We start from the raw sequence: 14998 nt of genomic DNA, 5'->3' as shown, positions 1-14998 counted from the left end.
TCTTTAAACAACACTGATGTGTGGCTAATAACTTTTGGATAAAAATGTGCTCAGTGGATTCCGACTCCAGGATGGGCTTGGCCACCTGGGATGAGGCTGGAAGGGTGACATCCATCACAGTGGGAAAGGAAGCCACAGCACAGGTGTCACACGGGGCTTCGGGCGCTAGAAACAGTGTGTTTATGAAAGGTCATCAGGTTCAGCAACACCCCACCACGAGCTCTCAGAGCTGAGGCTCCAGATGGGAGGTTCGCCGGTGTCACCCCCTGCACACTCCCTGCTAGTGGCAGAGCAGGGACTCACCCCGAGCTGGCCCCCGGGACCCTCCTCCCAGCCGTGGGCTCCCGCTGCAGCTGGGCCCCAGGCCGGCGTGGGGCGCGCAGAGGCGCTGCAGGCTTTTCGACAGCTTATGTTAAAAGAGATGCCGTCACAGGTACGATTCTGCCCTCAAAAGCCATTCCCATGCAGTGCTGGCTCCGGGACACAGGCAGGGGCAGGAAGGAGACGTCGGCACCAGCTGGTGCTGCCCCCATGGCGGGCGGGAGGCTGCTTCTGGAGGGAACGCCTGACCCACTCCCCGGACGCCACCGCAGCACTAGGGGACACGGTCACCTCCCTCTGGCAGGGAAAGGTCCCTTGGAGGCTGTTCTTCCCTGGGTCAGTTTGCAGGAGACCTGCAGTCACCAGGACACCTGACTTATTGCTTATTTTCAGTGGTGGCCAAGCCAGCCTGACCCAGACGTGACACACGGGTTCTCAGATGTGGCTCCCACCCAAGAGACCCAGACCCCCCCTCGAGCTGCTCCATGGTTCTTTGGACTCCAGGACCCGGGAGGGGGCCTCTGCCCTCCAGCTGACTGCCCACCCGGGCAGAAGTCACCCAGAACATGACCGAGGATGTTCACCCAGCTCCAAGTGCACACCCCTAATGACAGGGAACTCACCACATGACCTAGGGACCAGCTCCTTCCAGAGAGCCCATAGCTTCCTGTAACACCCAGGGCAAGAGGGCCGTGCCCGACGCCGTCACCGGCACCCGTTCAGCACTCCTCGGGCACAGTGAGGGCCGCGGGCCTTTCCCCTGAGTGTCGACCCAAGGGTGCCGATGGCAGACAGGCGGTGGGGACGGCTCAGCGTCCCCGCTGGGGAGAGGGACGGGGCAGCCTCGTCCGTTCCCTCACCTGGTCCCCATCCCTCGCGTGAGCCTCGGATGAGGCCTGTCCGATGCCAAGCCGGCCTCTCGGGCTCTTCGCTCGCCCGCGCACAGAGCTCTAATGACCACTGGAGTCCAGCGATGGGGGAGGAACTGCAGACAGCGGGTGGACCGGGGGGGGGGGGGGGGGGGGGGGGGCGCTGGTTACAACAGCGGCCTGTCCCCGCCCCCCAGGCTCTGGGATCTCGTTTGTGATACGCCACTGATCACTTACGCCCTCGGGGCCTCACTGCCCTCGCACACAAACTTTAAAATTTACATGTCTCGCTTTACAGTTTATACACGATCCTTTTACACTGAAGGTCTTACTTGATCCCCAGAGCCCTGCAAGGAGGACCTTAGGCTGCCCACTCTGCAGGGGAGGACTTGAGGCTCAGGAAGGGAGGTGACCGTCCACCGAGAGGAGGCAGCAAGGCAGCGGAACTCAGCTGGGGCCTCCGCCCCTCCCAGCCCACCCACCAGCCGCCTCTCCAGCAGGAGGATCCCGTTGGCTTGCGTGCTGTGAGTGAGGATACAGGCTGACTAGAGCTGATGGCCTCGAACCTCTGAGCCCTCCTTTCCCGACCAGGGGCCCAGAGAGGCTGAGTGACTTGCTGAGGGTCACACAGGAAAATGAAAACCAGAGCCAAGCAGGGCTCCTCCCAAGGAGGGCAGAACTCCTTCACCTACGGCCACGTGACTCCGTCCACAGTGATCCAAGAGGGGTCCAAGCTCCGGGGGCAACCGTTCCTGAGCAGAGGCCTGGCCACGGCCCGGTGCCACCCATGCAGAGAGAGAGGCCCAGCCCAGAGACTCCACACAGCCCATGATGCGAAGCACAGAAATGGAGGTGCCTCGGGCCCTGGGCAGGAGGGACCCAAAAGGATAGGGCACAGCCTAGGACAGGGTGAGGGGACACTGCAGAGTGTGTGGCTAGGGGTAGGGGCGTGAACTCTAAAAACAAGCAGAGCCGGCAGCGGGGAGGCTGGGCCCTGGAGCCAGAGGAAGGGTCGCGGGTGAGTTTCCTCGTCCACGACTCTGGGGACCCACTGCTTATGGAGCCAGTGTTCAGGCCACAGCAGGCGGGTCAGAAGTGGTGCCCCGTGCATCAGTCCAGCTGCCAGCGGCCTCTGTCCAGCACAGGTGGCAGCCGGGGATGGAGGTCTTGATGAGGTGCCCCTCCACCAAGGCTGGGCACAGCCCGGCACGGTTCCTGGGCCGGACATCTCTGAGCAGCCTCAGCCTCTCGCCAATGGAGCCCAGAGCCCGGGCCCCCGAGCAGGAACGAGGTTGTCCAGGCCGCTCTGCTGCGGGGAATAGTCTTCCCGGTTTGCTGGTGTGTGAGAGGTGGGAAATGGAGTCGCACCCCCGGCAGCCAGGCCACAGCAGGCAGCGTCCTATGTACAATTCACCACGGAAAAAGAAGACAGTGGCTCGGCGCGAGGGCCTGCCCACGTCTGGGGACCCCAGGCAGGGCCAGTCCACGTCCACAGGGGAACGGCCCTACAAAGGCCCTTTGAACTGGTTTCCAGACAGGTGCTGCCGGATGGAGGGCTTGGAGCTGGCGGCATCTCCCAGTTTTCTCCAGACCACCTGTGGGGAGGGGCGAGCTGTGAGTGGAGGGCCCATCCCAAGCCTGCCCAGGGGCCTGTGCGCACAGACTGCCCCATCGCTCTTCAGAATCACCTGCGTCCCGAGAGCCATGGGGCCAGGAGGGGACACGGAGGCCGCGTGAGGCCCAGAGACCCTCAGAGTACGTCTTTGCACGTCCACCCTTCACAACCACACCTCCCACCCCGAGCAGGTCACATCTGGGGGCAGACTTGGCCTCGCGGCTGTCCAGTGGGGCCTACAGACCCAGGAGGCGGCAGAGGAGGGGGATTCGGGACACCTCACCCCAAGCGAGGCCCAGGTGCACCCCGTGATCCACCTTCCCTGCTGGCTCCCTCACGAGTCCAAGGAGACCATGCGTATTGGCCAGGCGGGTCGGGGGATGACGCTCTGCCTCCCCAAAGACCCAGAGAAGCCCAGCTTCCAAAAGCCAAGGCAGCTAGCTCCAGGGTGGGGCGTGCTGCAGAATGGAGCGTTCCACCTGCACCCCCGTGAACAGCACCTGTGCGCTAGCAGCCAGCAGGGGCACCAGCATGCTGGGAGGCTGGGAGCCAGACAGACATCAGGGGACAGGGGCCAAGGGTCAGGATAAATGGGGCGAGCAAGACCAGAGATCAGGGACCCTGTTCTTGGGGAGGGAAGGGGGGAAGGAAAGGAGGGGAAAGGAGAGAGAGGGAGGGGGGGAAAAGGAAAGGGGGAGGGGAGGGGAAGGGAAGAGGGAAGGGAGGCGGGAGGGGGGAGGAAGTCAAGTGGACAAAGAGAGGCCAGGGCTCCCGAGGCCCCAGCACCCGCTCCCAGCCCCCCAGGTCACCGGCCCCTCCTGGGGGAGTAATGGCCACACAGGGCCCACCCCCCCAGGTCACCCCCGGCCCGGGCCCAGGAGGCTCACGTTGCACATCTCTCGGACGATGGCCTTCTCCTTCTCGCTCAGGTCCTCCTCACAGCTGTCCTGGAGCTGCCGGTCCAGGTTCTCATGTACCTCTAGGACCTGCAGGGGACAGGGCCCAGGGTCAGGGGCAGAAGCCACCAGGCAGGCCTCAGGCAGGTCGCCCTGAGCCCCGGCTGCAAACGGGAGCCGTGGGGTCCCGGGACGGAGGGGTGGTGTGCAGGGAACAGGGGCATGGAGAGGCCTAAGGGCCAGGTGGTCCTTCCCCGCTTCGCGTCCTCTCCCCGCGGTACAGCGACACCGGGGACGCTGCACGAGGGAAGCAGCACCCCGTGTCAGCATCGGGGGCAGAGCTGAAGACAGGTCACACGGGAGCAGGGAGGACAGGTGGGGTGGGGACCACTGTCACACGGGGGGACTCACTCCGCCCCCGGGCCCCCACTTGGGCCTCAGGGCGGCCCGGCTCATGCACGTCAGGGGTGTGTCCCGGTCACCGCCCGCACAGGCGCGAGTGTGCCGTGTCTGTGCAGCCGTGCCAGGCCTCACACCCGGGGGACCGTGCACTGCGTCCGCGGCGCGCATACACGTGAAGGGATGGGGATGCCATGCTGGGAGATGCACCGCACGGCGCACCCGGAGGCCCTGAGCAGGGCACAGGAGGAGAGTGGGCCTGGGAGCCTGAGCCTCACCCCCCAACCCCCATCCCCGACCCTGAGGAGTGCCAGCCCTCCCCCCACCTCCCCCAGGCCTCAGCTTCCCTGGCCGCTACCCAGCACCCCGCGGAATCCCCACACCACGGTGCTCCAGGCAGCCACGGCCACCCAGAGGCCAAAGTCCCTGCCCTGCCGCTCAGCTGCCCCCAGGCTCAGAAAGGGCAAACGTGGGGTCCAAGGTCACAGGTTCCTGAAGTGCAGCAGGATCTGGGGGCCCCCGAGGGAGCGGCAGGGCCTGGCCCTCACCTTCATCGCGTGTACGACAGCCTCGGGCTTCTGTCCCGCAGAGCTGTAGCCGCCCGAGGGCGGGGGGGACAGCTCGGGAACCGTGCAGGCCGGGCCCTGTGGGAAGGAAGTGCGTCTCAGCTCGCCCTGGCTGGCTCCCAGGTGGCAGCCACAGGTGTGCCAGCAGCTGGGAGAGGGCACTGCGTCTGCGTGGCCAGGGCCCAGGCGGGAGGAAATGGGGGTGGAGGTGACGGGGGAGAGGAGGCTGGGCGTGAGGCAGGGGGGCAGCATCGGGACTCCCCACACACATCCCGCAGGCTCCTCTAAACAGCCCACAGGGAAGGTCTGCTGTCTGTTTTGCCGGTCACCCGGGAAGATGCGAAGGACCTGGGCTCCAGCCCCAGGCGGCCTGCCTCCTAAGGTCTCTCTCCCTCCCCAGCCTCCACCCCCCAGGGCATTCCTGGGGCTTCCAGCCCTGACCCTCCCAGTTCTGTCCGGCCACCCAGGAACAGTGCCACCTCTTTCTGCCAACACCCTAACTGGCAACCATGTGCCCACCACCCACATCAGCCTGAGGGGCCGGGAGGCAGGCCGGGAGAGAAAGGGACCCACTCCCTGGCCCTCTGCCCGCCCGTGTCGGAAGCCGAGTGTCTGTCTGCCCGGCTTCTCCCCGGCTGGCCAGGTGTCCATGGGGCGGAAGGCAGGGCTTTTGGCTGGGGCTGCAGCGGGGACCCCGGCCCCAGAGCAAGGCCAAGAAGGGATCAGGGCCACACAGAAGGAGCCCACACACAAGGAGGCCGATGCAACCGCGGGGCGGCAGGACCCGGGAGGTCAGGAGACGCTGGGAGGGGACCTGAGGGGAACCGGCCGGATGCTGGAAGGCAGAGATTAAACACCAAGAACACCCCAGGGAGTGCATGAAGGGGAGACCCTGGCGTCTGGGCAGCCTTCCTGTCTCTGAGTCTTGGTTTCCTTCTCCGTCGGTGGCCCCCGATGACCCCTCCAGAGACCAGGCCAACTCAGTGAGCTCGGCTCATGAGGCCATCGCCCTGGGACCCTGCCCAGCCAGACCACGCTGTGCGGGGAACCTCGGGGCCTGGAATCTTCCACCACCAGCAGCCACCCTCTGCCTTCTCCCCACCGGCCCGCATGGCCCGGACCTGATCCCAGAGCCTCGCAGGCTCGCCCTGCTCTTGGCTCCAGGCAGAGGCCAGACCCCACAGCCTTGATGTCCAGCAGAGCTGGGCTTGGGCAGGGTTCTCCAGGCAGGCCCGACCCACTCTGCACCTCGGTTTCCTTGTCTGCACGACAGCTAGGGTCCCTGTGTCCCAGGCTGTATGGAGAGCCTGGGATGCTGTTTCCCTAACTCTGGCCCAGGCTGCCCGGTCTCTGGATCCCGGCCGGGTGTGTCATGCGGGGGAAACCAAAGTGGCTTCTGGGAGACAGGTGGGGGGCGGGTCACACACACATAGGTGCGCACCCTGAGGCAGAAGGCTGCCCTCCCCACTAAAGGCCAGCAGGGGGCGACCGCACACAAGTACAGCCCAGGAAGGCGCCTGGCCCTGGGCTCCTCTGGCCTCAGGTCCTGTCTGCGCCTGGGGCTCCCTGACCGCCCGCACTGTAAGGGGGCCGATTCTGAAGCAAAGACTAGGAGTGGCCACGATAGGCCGTGCAATCCAACCGCTTCCTGGGCCACCCCACCAAACAGACGGCAGGTGCTAATGAGAGCGTAGCCGCGGCTTCCTGCGACTGAAGCCACCACCGGACAGCGGTCAGGACTGCGACCTTTAGAGCATTTCCCAAACCCAGCTCACCCCTGCAGGCCTGCCATGGCAGGAGGACCACAGCCTGGAAAGCCCGGTGATGCCTCCCCCCGACTTCCTAAGAGCCCACTCGGAGCAGAGCAGCCCACGGAGTGCCGATTGCAACCCTCTGCGCAGACTCTGTCTTTCTATGCTCCCACTTTACAGATGAGTAAGGGGCGGCTGCACGACTTGCCAAGGCCACAGAGCTAGTAAACCAGGGGGCCGAGCCTCCACCCCGGGTCTGTGGGACTCCAGCGCTGGAGCCAAAAGCGGGGAGGTGCTCCCAAGAGCACTGAACACAGGCGTCCACACACGTGCCCGTGCAGGGGTGTTCAGAGAAGCACGAGTCACAACAGGCAGAAAATGGAAACAAACCAATGCACAGCAACTGATGAACGACACACAAGATGTGGGGCACCCACACAGCTGTTGCACATAAAACTCTGTCCAAATTTATGTGGACAATAAAATTTGACAATAAAAAGCAATGAAGGTCTGACACAGGCTACGATATGGACGAATCTCAGAAACGCGGTGCTAAGTGAAAGAAGCCAGTCACAAAGAATGGCATGTTTTATGATTCCGGTTTATATGAAATATCCAGAAAAGGCAAATGCGGAGAGGCAGCAAGTAGATTAGCGGTTGCCAAGGGGCTGGGGGCGGGGGGCTGCGGGGAGGGATTGCTAAGGAGCACGGGGTTTCTTTCCAGGGTGATGAAAATGTTCTGCCGCGATGACTGCACAAATCTGTGAAGATTCTAAAATCCACTGAAATGGACACTTAAAAATAGTCAACTGACCAAAAAAAAGTAGGGAAACCAGTTTCCCCGAGGGAGCTGTCAAAAGCCTCCTCCTCTCAGACCCTGATGGGTGCAACCTCCGTTGCTCGCCCCACTGACAGGCAGTGGGTGGGAGAAGTGGGTAGGGATGGGGTCGGGGAGGGTGGGGACATCCAGCTGGGCAGGGAGGAGGTGTCCCCACCCCACAGGGTCACCTGCTTCACCCCGGGATTCTCTGACATGTGGACATGCAGGTAGCCTTACAGAAAACGTGCCCACACCTAGCTGTGGAAGAGACGAGGCCCCCGGCAGCATCAGAGCACAGGGGGTCCCCCCACACAAACCTCCTCTCCCTGTGGACCCACGGGCCCTCCAGGGCCCAGCAAGGGCTCAGCGCCCTATAGGGGCCTAGCCTCTGAACTCCCACCTCAGCTCCGGCCCCTCTACTGCCTCCTCAGCAGCCTCTGTGGCTGCCCCTCCCACAAGACACTATCACCCTCTCTGTCTGCCCCAACAACCTGCCCGCGGCCTCGTGCTGCACGCCGGCCCCTGGCCTCCAAGCCCGGCTTGGCCTGGTGCTGGCACGCACTAGCCATGCGACCCTGGCAAACCGTCCCATTCCACCCCACCCCATCCCGGTGGGCCTCAGCTTCCTTCCCTCCAAAGGGGGTGACAGCCTATGGCATGCAGGCAGCCTAAAGAAGGCACAGGGAGCCCCTCCTAAGGCCTCCTCCAGGAAGCCTTCCGGAAGACTCATGCCCTCCGCTAGCACTGTCAAGGCCTCAGGGGCTCAGCCTCGGGGAGTGAGCTCCCTCTGCTCCCATCTGCACGTCCTAGGAGCCAGCCAGGCTTGCACAGCACTTTACAGTTTGCAGTTCACCAAGAAGTCTTCAGTGCCCAGTCCCGTTAGCTGTTAGGATTCCCACAGTCAATCAGAATGAACAGAGGGCAGAGGGTATGAAGGGCCGGGGGAGCCACTCCTGTGGGGGCAATGCAATGCTGGGCTTTGAGAGCCCTTCATCATGGAGCCTCATTCAGCCACGGGGTTCCTGGATAAATATTTGGATTATCTGTCATCAGCAGGCTTTGCTGCCTGCACAGCGTCAGCAGCTACATTCCTGGAGAAGGTGCGAGGGCCTCAGAAGAGAAACAGCAGAGCGCTCGGCCAGCAGCCAGCGGCAGCATCGGCCTGTTCCTGCCAGTGCAGAGGCCCAGGGAGGAGCCCCGGGGCTGCCCTCGCTGGCTGGGATGGAAGGGAGACAGCCGGGCTGGGACCCTGGGGGAGAGTCCAGGCCCACCTTGCAAGGGACCTCAGGCCAGCTCGGTTTCTCATCTGTTCCATGGGGACTTCTCACCAAGTCCCTGCCTTGCTGCAGGGCTTCTGTGTGTGGAGAGCGCCCAGCACGGCCCTGCACGTAGCAGATGCTCAATAAACATCTACAGAGCTCATGCGAACGCGTGCTTCTTGGGAGGTAGTTTTTGCACATTCACAGATTTGTACAGTCATCCAACAGAACGTTTTCATCACCTCCTCCTGCCTCCTGCCAGCCCCCGGCAACCACTAATGTACTTTCTGCTTCTGTAGATCTGCGTATTCTGAATACAAGAATATATCCCTCGGTCACAGAGGGATGACGGGCACATTCACCCACAGGGAGCAGTCCTGAGCCGGGCATGCACATCCCAGGGAGCTGGCCGCACGCTGCCCTCCCTGTCCCACCCAGGGCAGGTCAGAGCCCAGGCGAGAAGCCAGGATCACCTTGGAGGCGCCCTGGTGATAACGGAAGCCCACGGTCATAAACTTGAGCTCCTCCCCCACCTCCGTTATAAAGTCTGGGGTAGTCGCCCTCACGTACACACAGGGCAGCCACTCCCTGCTGTGTCCAAGGAGTGACAGAGGCGGACGAGTTGCACAGACAGACAGCGGCTGGGCCGCGTGGCCTCTGCCCCAGCCTGCACTGCCGGCAACGGTATCCCAAGTTGGGCCTCCACCTCTCACCACCACGCCGGGCCCTTACAAGGTTCTAAGGGTCGAGGGTGGAGGGTCAAGGGTCGGGAGCCCAGGCGCCGTCCAAGCCTTGCCCTGGAAGCAGCTCGGGCAGAAGCTGAGGATCCCAATCCCAGCTCAGCCGTGGACCATCCTCGTGCCCTGGGCAGGTCACCAGCCGGTCTGAGCCTCACCCCTCCACTTCCGGAGGTGGGCGGTCCACATGGGAACAGTGGGGCTCTTGCGAGAGGGACACTTACATTCTGCAGGGCATCCTGGTAGGAGGGCGGCAGGCTGGAGAGCTGGGACTCCGAGTGGTACGGGGAGAAGCCTTTCCGCAGTGTCCGGAACTCTCCGGAGCCTGCCTGCTGCGTGAGAGAGAAGGGGAGGAGAGGGGTTAGACGTGAGGGGCGAGGGGCTGGGCGGAGGGGGCCGAGGATGTTCCCGTCAGGTCCTCGGACCGCTGGATGAGACACCCCTGCCCGGTCCAGGCAGGGCTCCCTCCGTGGGTTCCCTCCTCTCTGTTCCTCACACCTGCCTGGAGGCCCAGCCTGTGCACCCTCCCTCCGCCCCCACCCCAATTTTATCTCACTGCCACTGTCATCAGTAGCCATTGACATCCATCTCTCTGTTCAAGTGTCAGAGCCACGAGGCCAGGGGCTTCGTTTCGCTCCCTGCTGTGTATTTTATAAACGTTTGTTGCATGGCTGAATAGACAGGTGAGTGAATGGGAGCGTGGCTCGCCCCGCCCCGCCCCCCTCGTTCCTCTGCTCCAGCACCCTGCACTCGGTCCCCGAATGGCCTGGGGAACGGCCTCTGCAGCCCCTGGGGCCCACGTCCTCGGGAAAGTCCTCCCGCCTCCACGGGGCTGGGGCTGCCCAAGGTGTGAGCCTGCACAGCGCTCTGACACGCTGCCCGTGAGCCTCCGCCGTCAGAAAGCAGCGCGTAAGTGTGAGCCCTGGGCCTCACCCTCTGTATCCACAGGTGCCAGCGCAGCCGGGCTCATGACTAATGAATGCCCAGGGCACGCTCAGAAGGGGGGGGAAGCAGGAATGAATGAATTGCTGAATGAATGGGTGAGTGAGTGAATGAATGAACAAGCATCTATTTGGTCTTAGGTGGTTCCCCTCGGGGCAAAGCAGAGCCGCGCAGAAGCTGGGGCTGGACCCAGAGCGGGGGTGGGGGGGGGGGGACCCGGGGGTCACGCTCAATCCAGCGGAGGCCCCCTGGTCCCGCTGAGCAGAAACCTTGGCTTCTGGACCCTCTGCATCACTACAGCCCTGGGGTGGCGCTTCTGACCCCGACACCCTCTTCTACTTCAAAGGAACTGCGGAAACACTTCTGGGCAGATAAAATGCAGCGGAACGTCCCATAAATCAGCAGCAGGCCGTTGAGTTGCCCAAACAAACCCTTGGAGGGGAAGAGGCCAGGGCTGGGGGAGCAAGACAGGGCGGCAGCCACTCCTGGGGGCCCCTCCTCCTCTCCAGCACTCCCCTGCTCTGCCCGGGGGTCCCCGCACACACCCATCTTCCCCCCCGCCGCCACTGGACCCAGGCCCCCATTTCTCACGGGGCCTCCAGCCTCATCAACTCCCTGGGTTCTGCCTTCCCGCCCCCATCAGACCCAGGTCAGACGCCCCAGGTCTCAAGGGCTTGGGCACACACAGCAGTGCCCTGTAAGTATCTGTAGGACAGGAGCGGAGGCGGCCCGGAGGAACAGGAGAAAGGCAGTCACTCCCCTCATTACCCCACTCCCATCCCATCCCCACCCCAGGCTCCCGCCGGCCCCAGGAGAGCCGAGACCAGCCGCCTAGCTAAGAACTGTTCTCGTGGCCTAGGGAGCACCGGAGTGTGGCCAAGGTCACCAAGGGACACAGAGGGGAGAGAAGTGGGGTCCCCTGAGTTGCAGCAGGGTCTTACAGGGGGATCTCGGTCACAGTCCTCTATCTTAAAATGGGACTGTCACGCACCGACCAAGGCCTGTTTGGGTTAACCTGAGGCGTTAGAGCCCAAGGCATACTGACCCTCCCTGGCCCAGCCAGGGGTCTATCTGAGCGAGCCTCTGCCACCGGGCGCCAACAGGAAGGAGACGCCGCCCCTCGCCCAGCACTCATTCACCCTCCCATGGGGATCCGCCCCCCCAGCTCCATTTATAGGCAAAAATCCCAAAGCCAATTATTTTCCTGGCCAGATCTCTGTGACAGTTACAAAATCTTCTCCAGTGGAAAGCGCGTTCTCAACTCAACATGCTGAACGTCCACCCCTGGGGCCGCAGGCCACACACACACTGGCATGGATTTGACCACAGGGCCAGGCATTGGAGCCACTGCTCTCTCCCGTCGGCCCCTGGGACCAGGACGGCGGGTGCTGCCCTGTCCTTACCCGCACCCCGTCTAGATTCTGCTCTGGGCTGAGTCTCCCCTCCTCCACAGCGTCTCTGATCCCGGACCAAATGGGTTCAGAAGCAGCCCACGTGCTGCTACTGAAAACACAGGTCTGTGTGTCTCCTCCCTCCCGGCAGATAATTCCCTGGGGAGGAGGTGTGTGTGCAAGAGGGTGGGGAGTTTTTACTTAGCAGCACGCAATTCCTACCCCTGCCTCCGGCGATGTCCATAACTATTTGCGAGCCCACAGCACTTGATGGGCAAAAAGCCACAAAGCTGGCGGGGAGAATGCTGGGGCAGCGCAGCTAATGACGCATCGACATGAAGCAACACGACTGCACTCACACCCAATTAAAACTCCTGCCTCTTGCCTCTTGGTGCCCTGGAAGATGAAATCCCTAGGGTTTCACCACTGAGGTGGAGCGAAGCTGAAGGGGCCTTCTGGGGCGGCGGGGCGGGCAGGACACGGGGCGCACCACTGCTCCCCAGGAGAGGACTGCCCTGCCCCCCAGGCCCCCTAACGGGGTCCCTCGGGACACAGGGAAGCGGATCTGACACACAGAGCAGGAGCTGGAACAGGGTTGCCCGGATCCTTAAAAGGGAAGGAAACGATCCAGCGCTGCAGCTACGGCAACGGCCGCTTCCACCCCGCCCTGTCCCCCACGAGAAAGCAGCACAAGAGTTCTGGACCGGGAGGGAGAGACCCAGGAGGCTGCAGAGCCTCCCATCCCACTGTTAAGGGCACCGGGGCCTCCGTCCAGGGCCATCACTGCAACGCTATCCAGCTCAGAGCGGGTCGCGGTGGGTGGTGTGAACTCAGGCTACCCCGGCCTCTCCGGGCCTCTGTGGGGCTGCAAGGAGGCCCCCAGCCACAGAAGCACCTAGTCATCACCTGCCCAGGGACTCCTGCTTGCAAAGCCGGGGGATCCCTTGAGGCCACCTGCAGAGCCTCCTGGGGAGCACCGCCAAAGGAGGTGCTGCACAGAAACGGGCCAAGGGCAGAACTCAGAGAAAACAAGGCTAGGCGCCCACCTCCCCGCCCCTCCACTCAGGGCTCCTCACTGGGGGGCCGCTTTCTGGGCTCGCTCAGAGGCAGCTACTCGCCCTGCCTTCCTGGTCCCAAAGGGCTCTCAGCCCCTCGGGTGGGCCGCAGGCTACAACAGGACATGGTCCTACCAGGTGCACCCAGGCAGGGAGGCAGCGCCTGACAGGTGAAGCAGGGCCTGCCACTGCGGAGATGGAAGGTGAGCACCGACACGGGGGCGCCCGGGCGTCTCCATCTGGCAATCCGCCCGCAGGTGACCGCTCAGATCCCCAGACGCAGGGCCCATGGGCCGATGTGTATGCAGTGACCAGGGGCAGGACCCCATCAGTGGGAGCCAGCCCTCAGCCTGCCAGCCCTCGTGGTACAGGGAGGTGTCGATGTCTCTATCATGGGGACAGGTGACAAGTGACACCAGCCCCGCTTTCCGAAACCCTAACACAGGGCAGTGACGCCTACCTCCCAGGGGTGGCAAGGCTGTAGCGCTAGGAGAGGGCGGGAGCCCAGCACTGGGCGCTGGTGGGTTCTTCCTACCTCCAGGCATCCCTGGAGACCTCGCCCGAGGACCTGGGCCAGCTGGGAGCCAGCACTAACTCCCGTGGCCTCGGCAAGCCCTCACCCTACCAGGCACTGCAGGTTCTCCTGCAAAGTGCAGATCTCGACCTGCCCCCTGACCTCACAAGCCGGGCAGATCCGGTGAGAGGTGGGTAAGCAGGGGCCTGGGTGCAGCATCACAAGAGGCCACTGTCTCATAACTCTTTTGCTGTTACTTTGTAAAACCGGGCAGTAACACCAGCTCAGAGAGAGGGCGGATCCCACAATGAATCTAAAGGCAGGATCAGGGCACCCTGGGTGGTGGTCAGCTCCCAGGAAGAGATGGAAGGGCGCTGAGGGGGGCACCCAGAGCAGACAGGGCATCACACAGCACTGCAAGCAGCCCCCACCCCACACAGCACTGCAAACAAGCCCTGCCGGGCAGCTCTACCTGAAGCCAGCTTCTCGGGCGGCCATAGGGGCGGGGCAGCTGGAAGGGAAGAGAGCAAGTGTCACCCAGCGATGCCAACCACGACCCTCACCTCTGCCCTCCCTCCCCTGGACGCCCATTAGCCCAAAGCCGCCAGGACCTCGGCTGGGCTGCCGTAGGGAGGCCAAGGGCCGAGGTCGGGGTCCCCAAGGCGCCTCACAGGAGCCCCGTGTTTTTAGAAACTCCAGATTGCACAAGGACTGACAGCGTGCCTACCACGCGCCAGGAACTGGGGCCCCAACCCCTTCACAGCCCTCCCCGAGGCTCACACCGGAACACAGCTGCCCTTCTGAGAGGCACCCCGAGATCCCAGCCAGCTGGGCGAGGCCAGATATCTGCCCGTCCTCAGGGCGAATGTGGCCTGCAAGGCCTCTCACGAGAACATACAGGTCCTACCAACCAGATTTACCTGCTTTTTTCCCCCTTTAATTTTACGAGAACTCATTAGCAGGCCGTGAATCAAAGGGGCTGCGGCGTGGCCGGGGATCCACGGGTTCTCCCGGTTACTGTTCAGACGAGGCAGCGTGTCGTCCACGTGCGGTTAACGCGTGGCTGATGTCTCACCCGCAGCTGGTACTGCCCCCTACCCCCATGCGACTTCAGGTCCTAAACCATTTTTCAAACCCGGATGTGTGTACTGCCCAGAACCACGTGGCCTGTAACTGATGGGTACCGCGCTGACCGGGTCCCAACCGCAATGACCGTCATCCCCTCACGGGTCCCCTGGTGGGACCATTACTTGCTCCGATGAGGTGAGTGAGGGGCGGGCCATGTAACCTCTGTGGAGGCAGGTGGGGGACTCTGGAGGGCACAGGTGTTGCAAAATCCAAATCCCATCGCAACTGAGTGGACCTGAGCAACTCGCCCACTTCCAGGTCTCTGTTTGCCTGCATGTCAATTGGGGTCCAGTAGGACACTCAGCTGCTGGATGGCCCACAGGTGAGGTCACAGTGGCTGACCCACGACCCTTATCGCCAGCCAGCCCCGGCCCTCAGTGCTTTCCGTGATTTGCCCTTTAATCCTGGAGCAGACACCGTTAGTGTCCCCGTTTTACAGCTGGGAAACCTGAGGCACAGAGAGGTTAACCCACTGGCCCAATGCCACCCAGCTGGTAAGTGGCACTTTGCGGGTTGGAACCAGGCCCTCTGGCTCTGGGGTTAGCCTCTTACCATGCTGAGCACCTGGTGTCTGGCTCACGGTGGACACTGGTTAAGCCTCGGGCGTAAGGGACAGAGGTAGAATTCCTTGTCTCTCTTCCTGCCCACGTTGCTAGACTGACCATCTGCTTGGATGATGGAAAGAGGGGGTTTCCTCCCTGGCTGAGGAAGAGGCTGGACTGGTTCTAAGGTTCT

The 14998-nt window shown here is 63.0% G+C and overlaps 1 protein-coding gene across 3 annotated transcripts in view; it reads right to left on the bottom strand.

Annotated features, from left to right (window-relative positions):
- Positions 1-1345: 1345 nt before the first annotated feature.
- CCDC85C (coiled-coil domain containing 85C) overlaps positions 1346-14998 on the bottom strand; it is an 81592-nt gene continuing 67939 nt past the window's right edge. The window contains exons 3-6 of one of the 3 annotated variants that reach the window (XM_082853212.1): positions 9458-9565; positions 4649-4744; positions 3693-3791; positions 1346-2785 (exon numbers count right to left, since the gene is read on the bottom strand). In XM_082853212.1, coding sequence (XP_082709338.1) covers positions 2696-2785; positions 3693-3791; positions 4649-4744; positions 9458-9565 — 393 coding nt within the window. In that variant the 3' untranslated portion in view covers positions 1346-2695. The remainder of the gene's footprint in view (positions 2786-3692; positions 3792-4648; positions 4745-9457; positions 9566-14998) is intronic. The other 2 variants (XM_082853213.1, XM_082853214.1) reach the window with 2 other exon arrangements.

This window comes from Leucopleurus acutus (assembly GCF_964270905.1).
Source record: "Leucopleurus acutus genome assembly, chromosome: 1".
NCBI classification, from domain to species: domain Eukaryota; kingdom Metazoa; phylum Chordata; class Mammalia; order Artiodactyla; family Delphinidae; genus Leucopleurus; species Leucopleurus acutus.
Note: the sequence above shows the minus strand (reverse complement) of the source record. Positions and strands in the feature narration are given on the sequence as shown.